We start from the raw sequence: 15,016 nt of genomic DNA, 5'->3' as shown, positions 1-15,016 counted from the left end.
CACAGCTCAACAGTTTCAGGTACGTCCCTCCAGCCACTCTAATATACCATAAACTAAAAAGGAATATATATATATATATATATATTGCATATATATATATATATATATATATATATATGCATAAGAATAATCTCCAGCATGAGTTTTTTTTCTTTTTATTTCTTTTTCTGGAGTGATGCAAATGTTCTAAAAATGATCATGGTGAGGAATATACAACTATGTAATGATATTGTGAGCCATTAATTGCACACTATGTGTTCTAGTTTGCTAGCTGCTGGAATGCAATATACCAGAAATAAAATGGCTTTTAAAAAGAAGAATTTAATAAGTTGTTAGTTTACAGTTCTAAGGCTGAGAAAATGTTCCAATTAAAACAAGTCTACAGAAATGTCCAATTTAAGGCATGCGGGGAAAGATAACTTGGTTTAAGAAAGCCGATGACGTTCAACATTTCTCTCTCAGCTGGAAGGGCACATGGCAAACCTGGCAGCATCTGCTGGCTTTCTTGTGGCTCTACCAAAAAAGGGGCTCTCTCCAAAATGTTTCAACTTTTAAAGGATTCCAGTAACCAACTCCGCCTTCAATGGGTGGGGACACACCTCCATGGAAATCATCTAATCAAAAGTTACCACTCACAGTTGGGTGGGTCACTTCTCCATGGAAACAATCAAAATGCTCCACCCAGCAATATTAAATAAGGACTAAAGGACATGGCTTTTCTGAGGTCCACCACAGATTCAAACTGGCACACCATGTATGGGTTGCATATGTGTGAAGATTTGTCAATAAAAATATTTTTTTAAAAGGGAGATATTGTTTTTTACTCCATTTGGTAGATGAAAATTCTAAGAGGAAAATAATATCTCTATACAGAAAGTCTTGTCTAAGAATATTCATAGCAGCTGTATTTAGAATAACCCCAAAATGGAAAGAGCCCAAATGCCCACTATCAGGTGAATGGATAAACAAATTGTGATGTTTTCATACAAGGGAATTCTAATCAGTGACAAAAAAGAGAATGAATCATTGATACATATTACAATACAGGTGAATCTCAAAAACATTTTGAGCAATAATGCCAGGAAAACAAATACATATGGAATGATTCTATTTATATGAAGTTCTAGAACAAGTAAAACTAATCTACAATGATAGAAATTACATCTGTGGTTGACTCTGGAGGGGTGGATATTGATTGGAAGAGACAGGAAGGAACTTTAGCAAGTGATGGAAAGGTTCTATATCTCAATGGCCGTGTCATTGGTGAATGTTTTGCCAAAACTCATTGAACAGTACACTTACAATGCATTTTACTTTATAAAAGTCACATTTCAACCTCTTTTGTTGCTCGGAAGTGGCCTCTCTCTCTCTCTAAGCCAAACTCTGCAAATAAACTCATTACCTTCTCCCATACATGGGACATGAGTTTCAGGGGTTATAAGTGCAGGATGTAATATTGGCCTCATCTCTCAGGCCCTCCACCTAGCAACTTCTGACCTCACATCGCACCACTGTCTTCTCACTCTCTGATTGGCCCAACCTTCGTCCTCTCGCTCTCCGCCTGGCAACACCATATTCCTCTGCCTGGCAACATCATATCCCTCTGCCTGGCAACATCATATTCAAGCCATTCCATTGGACCTTTCTGCTCTCAGCACACCCAATCCCTCGCTGCCACCCTTAGCCTCCTCACCAATCACGCAGCGCACCTCCCCTGCCCCCCCCATTTCCGCCTCACCACTATATAAACCTCTGTACTTCCCCTAATAATCGTTCGACGTGCACCTCCACTCGTTCCCGCGACTCTTCCTTGAGCGTCGCGCGCCCTCCACACCTTCGAGCCCCCGGGACCAAAAGCAGATCGCGACTGCCCGAGTCCCCCCATTCGCTGAGAGACAGACCCCAAGCGGGAGCACCAGACTGGACCGGCTCCCGCAATAAGTCTCCCTGGAAATGTGGAACTTGATTCCAAGGGATGAGCTTGATCCAGGCGGTATGGAATTGACAATGCCTTCTTGACCTAAAGAGGGAAAAGAAATGTAACAAAATAACATTTCAGTGGCTAAGAGATTTCAAATAGAGTCGGGGTCATTCTGGAGGTTACACTTATACAAGCTTCAGACAGATACTGCAAATTGACACAGTATGCCAAGCCCCAACCAACAGTATTCCTGAAAACCCTAAAGACTACCCTGGACTGTATCTAATACTCTACAAAAGTTTGCCTATTAAGTTTATTTTTCAGAAACTTAAAACCTCCAGATTGTTCCTATGCCAGATAAGCCCTGAAACCCAGAGGTATCAGCCTCTCCAAGAACATCAACCAGTTTCATTCCTCTGCCCCATAATGGTGACATCCCTTTCCAGCATGAAGAAGTTAAAATGATCATTGTCCAGATATCCCTGAAGATGGAGAGAATGCCTCTCTTAAAAAGAAAATACCTAGCTGAGTGACTAAATGAAAGTGAAAAATGGACTTTAGGAAGGGCAAAAAGTTGCCACGATTTCTTGGGCTGGATCGCTCAAGCAGCCCCAACTCCGTGAATCTGCTCCCCACACTGCCCTTTCAAAGGCAAGGAAGATTATATCTGCTGAAGAGATTCCTGTTCTGTTCTCTTTTCTTGTAGATTATTTTCTTTGAAATCATTCATTACTTGAGTATTTACTATATCCTGGACACTGTGCTGAGCCCTGGGATTCAACATTGACCGTCAACAGACACGTTCTCCTCACCCATGAAGTTTAAGAGTCTGTCTATGGAAACAGGCAAATATGTCAAATAAATGTAAAAGTACAGTGTAATAAAACCAATAAAGAGGCACTGCATGGATTAGGAGAGCATCTGGGAGGAGGATTTAATCCAGTCAAGGCGATGAGGAGAGAAGGCCTCCCTGAGGAAATGATGATTCATTGACTGTCAAAGCCGAGAAGGCATTTATTTTAAAAAGCTGTGAGAAGAGAGAAAAATAATCCAGGCAGAGGAAACAGCTGCAGTGGTGTGTGAAATCCAATTCATTCTTTCTTTCAAGAGCTAACTGCTAAATTTTCAGGAATTTTGTGAGCCAGCTGATGTCACATTGGGAATATTTACACTATGGAAATTGGCAGATGCTGCAAAGCAGGTATTTTTTTGGAGGGAAAGGTATTTTCTTTTTAAGAGAGGCAGTTTTTTTTTTTATTAGAGTAGTGATACGTTTACAGAAAAATCATGTGGAAAATACAGAGTTCCCATTTAACCCCACCCCACCCCCATTATTAACACCTTGCATTAGTGCAGTGCCTTGGTACAATTAGTGAAAGAATATAATTAAAATTAGGCTACTAACTATAGTCCATGATTTACATTAGGGTTCCCTGTTTGTGTTGTACAGTCCTATGTTTGTTTTTAAATTTTTTTTTTAGTAATATACATACAACCTAAAATGTCTCTTTTTACATTCACGTCTATTATTCAGTGCGATTAATTACATCATCCCCACCCATTACCAAAATTTTCCCATTACCCCAAATAGAAGCTCTGTACAATTTAAGCATTATCCTCCCATTCCCTGATCCCACCCCAGCCCCTAGTAAACTACATTCTAATTTCTGACTCTGTGAATTTGCTTATTTTAATTATTTCATACATCAGTGGGATCGTGTGATCTCAGTCTTTCTGTGTCTAGCTTATTTCATTGCCAGGACATCACCTAAGCCTAAAGCTTTGTGGCTAGAAGGAGCTGATACCATATGAAGGGCATTAAGAAAATTCAGTGCCTAGAGTAAAAAAGTGAAGAAGAGAGCGATGGGAGATGAAGCAGAGAGTTACGTAGGAGCTGGAGTCTGAACAATGATGAAGGCCTTGTTAGAGATTTCAGTCTTCCATCTTATGGGCAATGGGAAGCCATTGAAGTGTTTATAAGAAGAATGAATGGCTTAAGCAAATAGTTGTTTTTGATAAGATCCATTTGGGTGCACTTTGGTGAATGGAGTAGAAGAAGGCAAAAAAAGATGTGGGGTACCTTTAGAGGACAGTAAGTAGTCCAGGAAATAGATACAAATAGCTTGGACTGGGGGTTGGCAGTAGAAATAAAGAGACATGAACAGATTGATGGTAATGAAGATATAAAAATCAATAACTTTTGGTGAAGGACTGCATAGGGAAGTGAGTTGAAATGGATTTCAAATCTGGATTTCATATCTTCATAATTGGAGGATGGTTATAAAAATAAGAAATATCACAAAAATAGGAATAGTGATAGAAGATCCACACATTTTGTGGCAAAGAGAAATACAATAATTGCTTTGGGATGTGTTTGGCTTGAGCCGGAGGGCATGAGGGCTATGCCATCTAGGCTGCAGGTAAAAATTCAAGAGTCATACTAAAGAGATCATTGAAAGTATGAGCATAGATAAATATAGTGAGGGAGTATGTACTGAGAAGAGAATTAGACTTAGTACTAGTACTTAGTACTAGTATTAGACTTAGAACTTAAGAAAATTCCCACATCTAAAGGTTTTGTCAGGGAGAATAAGCCTGCAAATGAGACTGAAAAAAGAGCAACCAGAAATCTATTTGTTTCACCAAGAAGTCACTCCTTGGTTTAGCAAGGGCTATTATAATGGACAGGACAGAGGCAAATGGCAGATTGAGGATACGGAACCCATGAATATGGACAACTCTTTCAAGAAGTTTGCCTGAGATGGATAGGGACAAGGGATTCAAAATGCCACTAAAAAAAAAAAACATGGAAGAACAGTAAGAATGTTAAAAAACAAAACAAATTTTAAAAAACCTATTGGGATGGCCCAAGTTGAGAAAGAGAGCCTTAATATGCAAGGAGATGAGGTAAGATATTTGGGGAATGGAAGTGGAATCCACAGAAAGTGGGACTAGAACTCTAGGACACCAAGGGGATGAGAGGTGAAATCGGCACTGATGGCTAGAAGTTGAACAGTTCAGACTCAAAACCTTCTTATGATTTGTATTGCCTCTTTTATAGACTGAATTCCTTCATTCTTCACCCAGGGAAAAAAAAATCGGACTAAATGCCTTCTCTGGTTCCCCCTGAAAAGGCTTTGAACCCATAACTCTATGTGAATTGAATTTCCCTGATCTTGAGGATATCAGTCTCTGAGAACCAAAAGTGAATAATCTTCTCCAATGCCTTCATTTCAATATGTTCTGTGAATATATATCCACACTGCAGATACTCTGTGAACCACTGAGCATTCAAAGATAAACAAGACAGCCCCTGGCCTAGAGGAAGAAATGGAATGAAAATATTTACACAATTAACTGTAATGTAGTTTCAAGCACTGCAACACAACTCCAGGTTCCCAGAGGAGGAAGCTGTTCTTTACAGGGCCAGGAAAATGATCCAGGTCTCCACACTCCCAATAGAATGCCTTTCTTACCATACATACATAATTCTGCTCTTGTTATTTGCTGTGTAAATCCATGTGCAGAAGCCACAGAGATAATATAATCTTTCAGCCTCCTTGTTAATACCCTACCATTGCTAATCCAAAATCAACACTTAGATACACTATTGGCTGAGAACTATATGATTTGGATTCTGGTACAAACCATTCATTTCCCTTTAAACATGAGTTTGGAAACCATTAAACAGTAGTCGGCCATGGCCCCACATTTATTATTCCCTAGAACAATTCTACCTTAGCTATGCCTATACAAGACCACAGAATTAACCACATTTTTGCCTGTTTATTTTGTCGTTGTTGCTGCCTCTTTTGTAATTCTAACCCACTAGTTAGAAGTAGCCAAAATGTTTTACTTGACCAATTTCCAGTTCTAAGTCTTTTATCTTCTGGGTTGAACTTCAACAGATGGTTAAGAAGTAAAAATTTTAGACATTGACATTTGGACATCATATGAAGTAAAAATCTATTTTTAGATGGGTGGAGGTGGCCAAAAGGTACATCAGTTGACAAATGGAAGAGCCAACTGTGGTGTTCACATATGATGGAATTTTGAATGGCTGCAGTAAGGAATGAAGTTGTGAGGGATGCAACTAGGTAAGTGAAACTTGACGACTTTATGTTGAGTGAAATGAGCCAGAGATGAAAAGACAAATATTGTATAGTCTCACTAATATAAACCAAATACAATGAGCCAATTTTGAGAACTGAATTTGGGAGCATAGTTAACCAGGGGATAGAAAGAGGGCAGAGATTAGGCAACTTCCAATTAAGGAGTACAGAATGTGAAATAAGGTTGATTGTAAATGTTCCTAGATTATAAGCTTTTTTGGCAGTCACATCTATTCCTGAGTTCTAAATGTTATTTCTAAATTCTGAGATGCTTTGCTCTTTGGTAGTTTCTTGGAACTTAGTAGTTTCCTGGGACTTTGGGTAACTGTGTGACACCTGAGACCAAAGTTAGAGTTCTACAGCTCTGAAAGTCAGAATTGCCCCATACAGCAACTGTTAGAGAAGATGAAAAAGAGATCAGACTTCAATTAGAGATATGAATGAAGCTGATCTGGGTAGGACAAAGGTAAATCTGAATATAGGGTAAAAGATGATACTGTCTGTGTTTTAAAATGTCAACTTCTGTATGTGACCAAAGGAAGAGATTATTATTTGATCTAAAATTTAAATTTTCTGTAGCATATTATCTAATTTAATCTGTCTGATCAGTTTATTTAAACAACATAATTACATGGAACCTAGCATCAGGAAAGAGATCTTGCTATTCTGTACAATTTATTGTAATACCCCCATACATTCCAGAATATTTGGGGCAGTGTTTTGGTTTGCTAAAGCTGCCAGAATGCAATATACCAAAAATGGATTAACTTTTACAAAGAGGATTTATTAAGTTACAAATTTACAGTTCTAAGGCCATGAAAATGTCTGAATTAAGGCATCAAGAAGGAGATGCCTTCTCTGAGGAAAGACTGCTAGTATCCTGGGTTCCTTTGTCACATGTAAAGGTTCATGGTGATGTTTTTTGGTCCTTCTTTCCTGGATCCTGGTTTCAAAATGGATCTCTCAGTTTCTGTGGGTCCTTCTTACTTCTCCCGGGGCATTTTCTTTCCCTCTTAGCTTCTCTGGACTTTTGCTATCTTCTATCCTCTCACAAAAAACTCCAGGAAAGCATTAAGACCCATGTTAAAGAGGCTGCAGTACATCTCCAAGGAAACAACCTAAGTAAAACCCTCTACCCCAATAGGTTTGCACCCACAGGGATGGATTAAAACAACAAAAGATTTCCTGGGGTACATGATAGATTCAAACCAGCACAGGCAGAAAATAAAAAAGTACTTGCAAAGTCCCTTAAGGGACTAAGGGAAAATGTGCAACTATGAAAGTTCCTCACCTCAGGAATTCCTGATATTGTCTCAAGCATTAGGGACTTCTAATGTAATAAGCCCAGCCCTCACTCTTGTGGTTTTTCCATGTGAAACTTTTTCCTGCAAAGGATACGCTAAGCCTACTTATAATTATGCCTAAGAATCACCCCCAGAGAACTTTTTGTTGCTCAAATATGGCATTTCTCTCTAAGCCAAACTCTGCAAATAACATCACTACCCTCCCTCCTACATGGGACATAACTTCCAAGGGTGTAATCTCCATGGTAAGGTGCATGACTCCCAAGGATGAGCCTGGCCCTGGCATTGCAGGATTAACAATGCCTTCTTGACCAAAAAATGGAAAAGAAGTGAAATAAAATAACATATCAGTGGCTAAGACATTTCAAAAAGAGTCCAGAGGTCGTTCTGGAGGTTACTCTTATGCAAGCTTCAGCCAGATATTGCAAACAGCCACAGCATGCCAAGTCCAACCAACAATTTTTCCGAAAACCCTAAAGTATACCCTGGGCTCTATCTAAGACTCTACAGAAGTTTTGCTTATTAAGTTTATTTTTCAGAAATTTAAAACTCCCAGATTGTTCCTATGCCAGGTAAACTCTGAAATCCGAAGGTACCATTCTCTCCAAGAATATCAACCAGCTTCATTCCTCTACCCCATAATGTCAACACCTATTTCCAGCATGAAAAAATTAAAATGATTATTTCCCAGATATCCTTTGAAGATTGAGAAAATGACCAAATGAGAGGGAGGAGATGTAACAGAGAAATTAGATTCTAACAAATGATCATGACTGCTGATTCATTATATAAATATTTCTTCTTAGTTTCCTGTGTATCAGAATATGTAGAAGGAAATACCTGAAATTGTTGAACTGCAACCCTATAGCCTTGTTCTTTGATGATGATTATATAACTATATAGCTTTTCTCATGTGACCATGTGATTGTAAAAACCTTGTGATTGACACTCCCATTATGCAACGTATGGGTAGATTAGTAATGAAATAAATGCAAAAAAAAATATGATAATGAGAGGGGATAAGGGGTATGGGATGTTTTGGGTTTTCTTTTTTCCTTTTTTTTTCTTCAATAATTTTTTATGAGAATAACCATCCAAAGTTTACAGTCAGTGGTTAGAACATATTTCAGACTTTGATATGGGTTACAATTTCACAATTTTAAGTTTTTACTTCTAGCTGCTCTAAAATACTGGAGACTATAAGAGATAGCAATTTAATGATTCAGCATTCATATTCATTTGTTAAATCCTATCTTCTCTGTATAACTCCACCATCACCTTTGATCTTAACATACCTCTCTTTGGGGTGGTTTCGACTATGCCAATTCTAAATTTTTTATATTGGACGGGTCTGCCACTAATAAGAGGTAGGGAGATGGAACTATCTGATGTCCTGGAGAGGCTGGGCTAGGTTTTAGGACTTATCTGGACCAGGAAACCATCTGGAGGTTGTAGATTTCTGGAAAGTTACTCTATTGCCCGGAACCCTTTTTTAAGTTGCCCTGGGTATTCTTTAGGATTGGCTGGAATGTTATGATAGTAGCAAGGTCTACTTGAAACTTGCATAACAGCAACCTCCAGACTAGCCTCTTGACTCTATTTGAACTTTCTGTGCCACTGATACTTTATTATTCACACTTTTTCCCCCTTTTGTTGGGAAGGAATTGTTAAACCCATGGTGCCAGATCTGGATTCATTCCCGGAAGTCATCTCCCACATTGCCAGGGAGACTTTCACCTTGAATGTCATGTCCCATGTAGTGGGGAGGGCAATGATTTCATTTGCAGAGTTGGGCTTAGAGAGACTGAGGCCACCTCTGAACAACAACAGAGGTCCTCCTGATATGCCTATCAGTAATCTAAGCTTCTCCGCTACCTACATAAGCTGCATAAGAATAAGCCTCATGATTGCAGGTATGGCCTATTGATTTGGGTGTCCCTAAAGTTTGACAGAGTATCAGGGGATTCCCTGATGGCAAGGTTTAATATTTTCATACTCTTTCTCCCCTCCTTCAGGGGACTTTGCCAATATTTTTTGATCATCTGCTTAATATATGCTAGGATGCTTCCAGGCATTACAATAATCTGTACAGGATTAAAGGACCTCTTTCTTAGTCTGTGCGTCCTGTGTTTCAGTTGTTCAAATGTGCTATACAGATAGGTTGAATTAGATTATGCACTACAGAAAATTTCAGTTCCAGAACAAATAAAACTTTCTTCCATTGGTCTCAAAGAGTATGTGTGTTTCTAAAATATAGACACTGTCTTCCTTACCCGTATATTCTGAATTACTTTAACCCCAACCTATTCAGCTTTGTTCTTATCTCTAAATACCAGATTATATATATAAAACAACCTTTCAAAATCCAGAAATAATAATCACCACTCCACACTTAATGTGTCTGCTCTAAAAGCTTACAATCTAGGCCCCTGTTTCCTTATAAGCTTTTTCTAAAGGTGACCATACCATTGTTATTTTTTTTTGTTTCTGGCTTATTTTGTCTCACCAGCTGTCCCATATGTTCATTCACATCACTGCATGCCTCACTACAGTGTTCCTTTTTGTAGCAGCACAACATTCATTCATAATTATACACCAATGTTTGCCAATCTACTTCTCTGTCAGTGCATCCTTCAGCCACCTGCATTCATCTGGCATCATGTAGAGGGCTGAAAGTCCACAGTCCATCAACATTCTCAATTTTAGATCATTTCATTGTTCCCAAGAGACAGAACACCAATAAATACACCCTTGCCAAATAGGAAATCTAAACCTCCTGTGCTGGTTTAAAATGATGTATGTACTTAGAAAAGCCATGTTTTAATCTTAATCCCATTTTGTAAAGGCAGCCATTTCTTCTAATCCCTATTCAGCATTGTACATTCAAAACTGTAATTAGATCATCTTCTTGGAGATCTTGGCGATGTGATTTAATCAAGAGTGGTTGTTAAACTGGATTAGGTGGAGGCATGTCTCCACCCATTTGGGTGGGTCTTGATTAGTTTCTGAAATCCTATAAGAGAGCAAACATTTTGGAGAAAAGGAGATTCAGAGCAAGCAGAGCAGAACGACATAGCCACCAGAAGCAGAGTCCACCAGCCAGTGACCTTTGGAGATGAAGAAGGAAAATGCCTCCAGGGGAGATTCATAAAACAAGAAGCCAGGAGAAGAAGCTAGCAGATGATGCCATGTTCACCATGTGCCCTTCTAGATGAGAGAGGAAACTTGACTGTATTCACCATGTGCCTTTCCAGATGAGAGAGAAACTCTGTGTTCACTATGTGATCTTTTCACATGAGAGGGAAACCTTGAACTTCATTGGCCTTCTTGAACCAAGGCATCTTTCCCTGGATGCCTTAGATTGGACATTTCTATAGACTTGTTTTAATTGGAACATTTGCTCAGCCTTAGAACTGTAAACTAGCAACTTATTAAATTCCCCTTTTAAAAGCCATTCTGTTTCTGGTATATTGCATTTCAGCAGCTAGCAAATTAGAACACTTTCTCTTAACTCTTGTCCCTCACCCCATTATTTACCTCTGCTGTTGCTGTGGTAGTGCTGATGGTTTCCTTTTGAACACAGCTCACAGCATGCAATAGCAGTTGTCCCCCTTTACCCTGGACTTAACCACTTTTTATACAAGAATCATGTCTTTGAAATAATTCTTATGAGAACTCATTCATATTTCTAGTGCGAATCAGTGGGACACATAGGTTTATACAACCCCTTTCATTCCTTTTCATCTTCAATATGGTAATTTTAATTCTAGGCCCACTAGAGAATCACCTTCACTCCTATCTATTCCCTTACATTGGAGTTCAACTTCATTAGCTAATGGTGCATCCATCTCTAAGCTTCTATGTATCTCTAAGTCCCTGATATTCTGTATTATAAGCCTCTGATTATACCTTTATGCTGGCCATAAAAGTGGACTCATACAGTATCAATCCTTTTGTGTCTGGCTAATTTCACTCCGCATTATGTTCTCAAGGATCATCTACATTGTCATATACTTCAGAACATCATTTTGCCTTACTGATGCATAATATTCCATCGTACGTATATACCACATTTTGTTGATCCACTCTTCTGTTGATTGACATTTGGTTTGTTTCCATCTTTTGGCGATTGTGAATAATGCTGTTATGAACATTGGTGTGCAAATGTCTGTTTGTGTCATTGCTTTCAGCTCTTTTGGGTATATATCAACTTGTGCTATTGCTGGGTCATAAGGCAACTCTATGTTTAGTTTCCTAAGGAACCACCAAACATCTTCCATAGTGGGTACACCATTATACATTCCCACCAGCAGTACTTAAATGTCCCAGTTTCTCCACATCCTCTCCAACATTTATAGTTACCTGTTTGTTTAATAGCAGCCATTCTTAAAGGCTTGAGATGGTTTCTCATTATAGTCTCGACCTGCATTTCCCTTATGGCCAGTGAAAATGAGCATCTCTTCAAGTGCTTTTTGAGCCACCTGTATTTGTTCTTCAGAAAAAAATACCTACTCATATCTTTAGCCCATTTTATAATTGGATTGTTTGTTCTTTTTTTTGTTGTTGAGTTGTATGATTTCTTTGTATATATAGGAAATAAAACCTTTTTCTGATCTGTGATTTTCAAATATTTTCTCCCACTAAGTTGGATGCCTCTTCACCTTTTGACAGTCTTCTGAGGTGCAGAAGCATTTGATTTTGAGGAGTTCCCCTTTATCTATTTTTTTCTTTTGTTGCTTGTGCTTTGGGTGTAAAGTTTAAGATGCTACCTCATATTACTAGGTCCTAAAGATGTTTCCCTACATTTTCTTCTAGAAGCTTTATGGTGCTGGTTCTTATATTAGGTGTTTGACTCACTTTGAGTTAATTTTTGTGTAGGATGTAAGATAGGGGCCCTCTTTCATTCTCTTGGATATTGATATCCAGTTCTTCCATGCCCAATTATTGAAAAAACTAGTTTGTCCCAGTTCAGAATATTTGGGGGCCTTGTCAAAAAGCAGTTGACCATAGACTTGGTGGTCTATTTCTGCACTCTTGATTCTATTCCATTGGTCAATGCTTCTGTCTTTGTGCCAATTCCATGCTGTTTTGATCACTGTGGCCTTATAATAGATTTTAAAGTCAGGGAATGTTAATTCTCCCACTTTGTTCTTCTTTTTTAGGATACTTTTAGCTATTTGGGGTCTCTTTCCCTTCCAGATGAATTTGGTAATCAACTTTTCCAAATCTTCAAGTAAGTTGTTGGAATTTTGATTGGTACTGTGTTGAATCTGTAGATCAATTTGGGGAGAATTGACATCTTAACTATATTTAGCATTCCTATCCTTGAGCAGGAATATCTTTCCACCTATTTAGGTCTCCTTTGATTTCTTGTAGCACTGCTATGTAGTTTTCTGTGTACAAGTCCTTTATGTCCCTAGTTACATTCATTCCTAAGTATTTTATTCTTTTAGTGACTATAGTGAATGGATTTTTTTCCTTAACTGACTCCTCAGCTAACTCATTACTTGTGTATAGAAATGTTACTGATTTTTGCACAGTAATTTTATATCTCACCACCTTGTTGAATTTGTTTATTAGCTCATGTAATTTTGCTGTAGATTTCTCCACATCTTCCAAGAATAGTATCATAATATCAGCAAATAATGAGAGTTTTACTTCTTGCTTTCTAATATGGATGCTTTTTATTTCTTTGTCCTGCCTGATTGCTCTAGCTAGAACTTCTAGCACAATGTTGAATAATAGTGTTTTCTATTAAAGCATCCTTATCTTCTACCTGATCTTTGGGGAAAGGCTTTCAGTCTCTCTCCATTGAGTAGGATGCTGGCTATCATTTTTTCATATATTCCCTTTATCATGTTGAGGTAATTACCTTTGATTCCTATCTTTTGGAGTGTTTTATCAGAAAAGGATGCTGAGTTTTGCCAATTGTTTTTTCAGCGTCAGTCGAGATGATCATGTGATTTTTCCCTTTTGATTTGCTGATGTGCTGTATTAACTTAATTGATTTTCTTGTGTTGAACCATCCTTGCATTCCTGGTGTAAACCCCACTTGGTCATGGTGTGTAATTCTTTTAAGGTGCTGTTGAATTTGATTTGCTAATATTTTATTGAGAATTTTTGCATCTATGTTCACTAGGGGGATTGTCCAGTTTTGGTATTAAATGATATTAGCTTCATAAATGAGTTAGGTAGAGTTCTTTTTTCCTCAACTTTTTGGAAAAGTTGAGCAGGATCTGGAATGTTTGATAAAATTCCCCCTGTGAAGCCATCTAGCCCTGGGCTTTTCTTTGCAGGAAAATTTTTGATGACTGACTGAATCTCTTTACTTGTGGTTGGTTGGTTGAGATCTTCTATTTCTTTTTAAGTCAGTGTAGTTTATTTGTGAGTCTCCAGGAATTTGTGCATTTCACTTAAGTTGTCTAATTTGTTGGTGTATAGTTGTTCATAGTACCCTGTTATGATTTCTTTTATTTCTTCAGGGTCTGTGGTAACACATCCCTTCTAATTTCTGATTTTGTTTATTTGCATCCTCTCTCATTTTTTTTGTCAGTCTTGTTGGTGGCCCATTAATTTTTCTGATCTTCCCAAAGAACTAACTTTTGGTTTTATTGATTCTTTCTCTTGTTCTTTTCTTCTACCATTCACTTATCTCTTTTTAATCTTTGTTATTTCTCTTCTATTATTTGATTTGGGGTTAGTTTGCTGTTCTTTCTCAAGTTCCTCTAGATTTGCTATTCAGTCCTAGAGTTTTGCTCTTTTTTGTTTCTTAATATAGGCATTTAAGGCAATAAATTTCCCTCTCAGCACAGCCTTTACCACATCCCATAAATTATGATAAGTTGTATTCTCATTTTCACTCATCTCCAGATAGCTACTAATTTCTCTAGTAATTTACTTTGATCCATTGGTTCTTTAAGGGTGTGTTATTTAATTTCCATATATTTCTGAATGTTCCATTCTTTGATGGTTATTGAGATCCAGCTTCATCCCATTGTGATCAGAGAAAGTGTTTTGAATAATTTCAATATTTTTAAATTTATACAGATCTGTTTTGTGCCCCAGCATATGATCTAGCCTGGAGAATGTTCCATGTGCACTAGAGAAGAATTTATGACCTTGTGCTTTGGGATGCAATGACCTGTATATGTCTGTTAGGTCTAATTCATTTATCAAGTTATTTAACTTCTATATTTCCTTGTTGACCTTCTGTGTGGTTGCTCTATCTATAGAGGAGAGTGGTGTATTAAAGTCTCCTATTATTATTGTTGAAACATCTATTGCTCTCTTCAGTTTTGCCAATGTCTGTCTCATGTACTTTGGAGCTCCTTGATTGGGTGCATAAGCATTTATGATTGTTATATCTTCTTGGTGAATTGACCCTTAATTACTACATAGTGTCCTTCTTTTCCTCTTACGATGTCTTTACATTTAAAGTCTATTTCGTCCAATATTAGTATAACTAATCCTAATTATAGGTTTATTTTGGTTTTCTTTTGGTTACAATTTGCATGGAAAATCTTTTTCCTTCCTTTCACTTTCAATCTATTTGTATCTTTGTGTCTAAGATGAGTCTCTTGTAAGAAGCATATAGCTGGATTGTGTTTCTTAATACATTCTGTCAATCTGTGTCTTTTTTTAATTTATTAAAAAAATTAACTAACACAACATTTAGAAAT

General features: G+C 37.7%; 1 protein-coding gene across 1 annotated transcript in view; it reads right to left on the bottom strand.

Annotated features, from left to right (window-relative positions):
* Window positions 1–15,016, bottom strand: part of LOC143686104 (uncharacterized) — a 165,366-nt gene that overhangs the window by 70,616 nt on the left and 79,734 nt on the right. Inside the window, exon 3 of the mRNA XM_077163132.1 lies at window positions 1,786–2,020. Coding sequence (XP_077019247.1) covers window positions 1,786–2,020 — 235 coding nt within the window. The remainder of the gene's footprint in view (window positions 1–1,785; window positions 2,021–15,016) is intronic.

This window comes from Tamandua tetradactyla, chromosome 6, assembly GCF_023851605.1.
Source record: "Tamandua tetradactyla isolate mTamTet1 chromosome 6, mTamTet1.pri, whole genome shotgun sequence".
NCBI classification, from domain to species: domain Eukaryota; kingdom Metazoa; phylum Chordata; class Mammalia; order Pilosa; family Myrmecophagidae; genus Tamandua; species Tamandua tetradactyla.
Note: the sequence above shows the minus strand (reverse complement) of the source record. Positions and strands in the feature narration are given on the sequence as shown.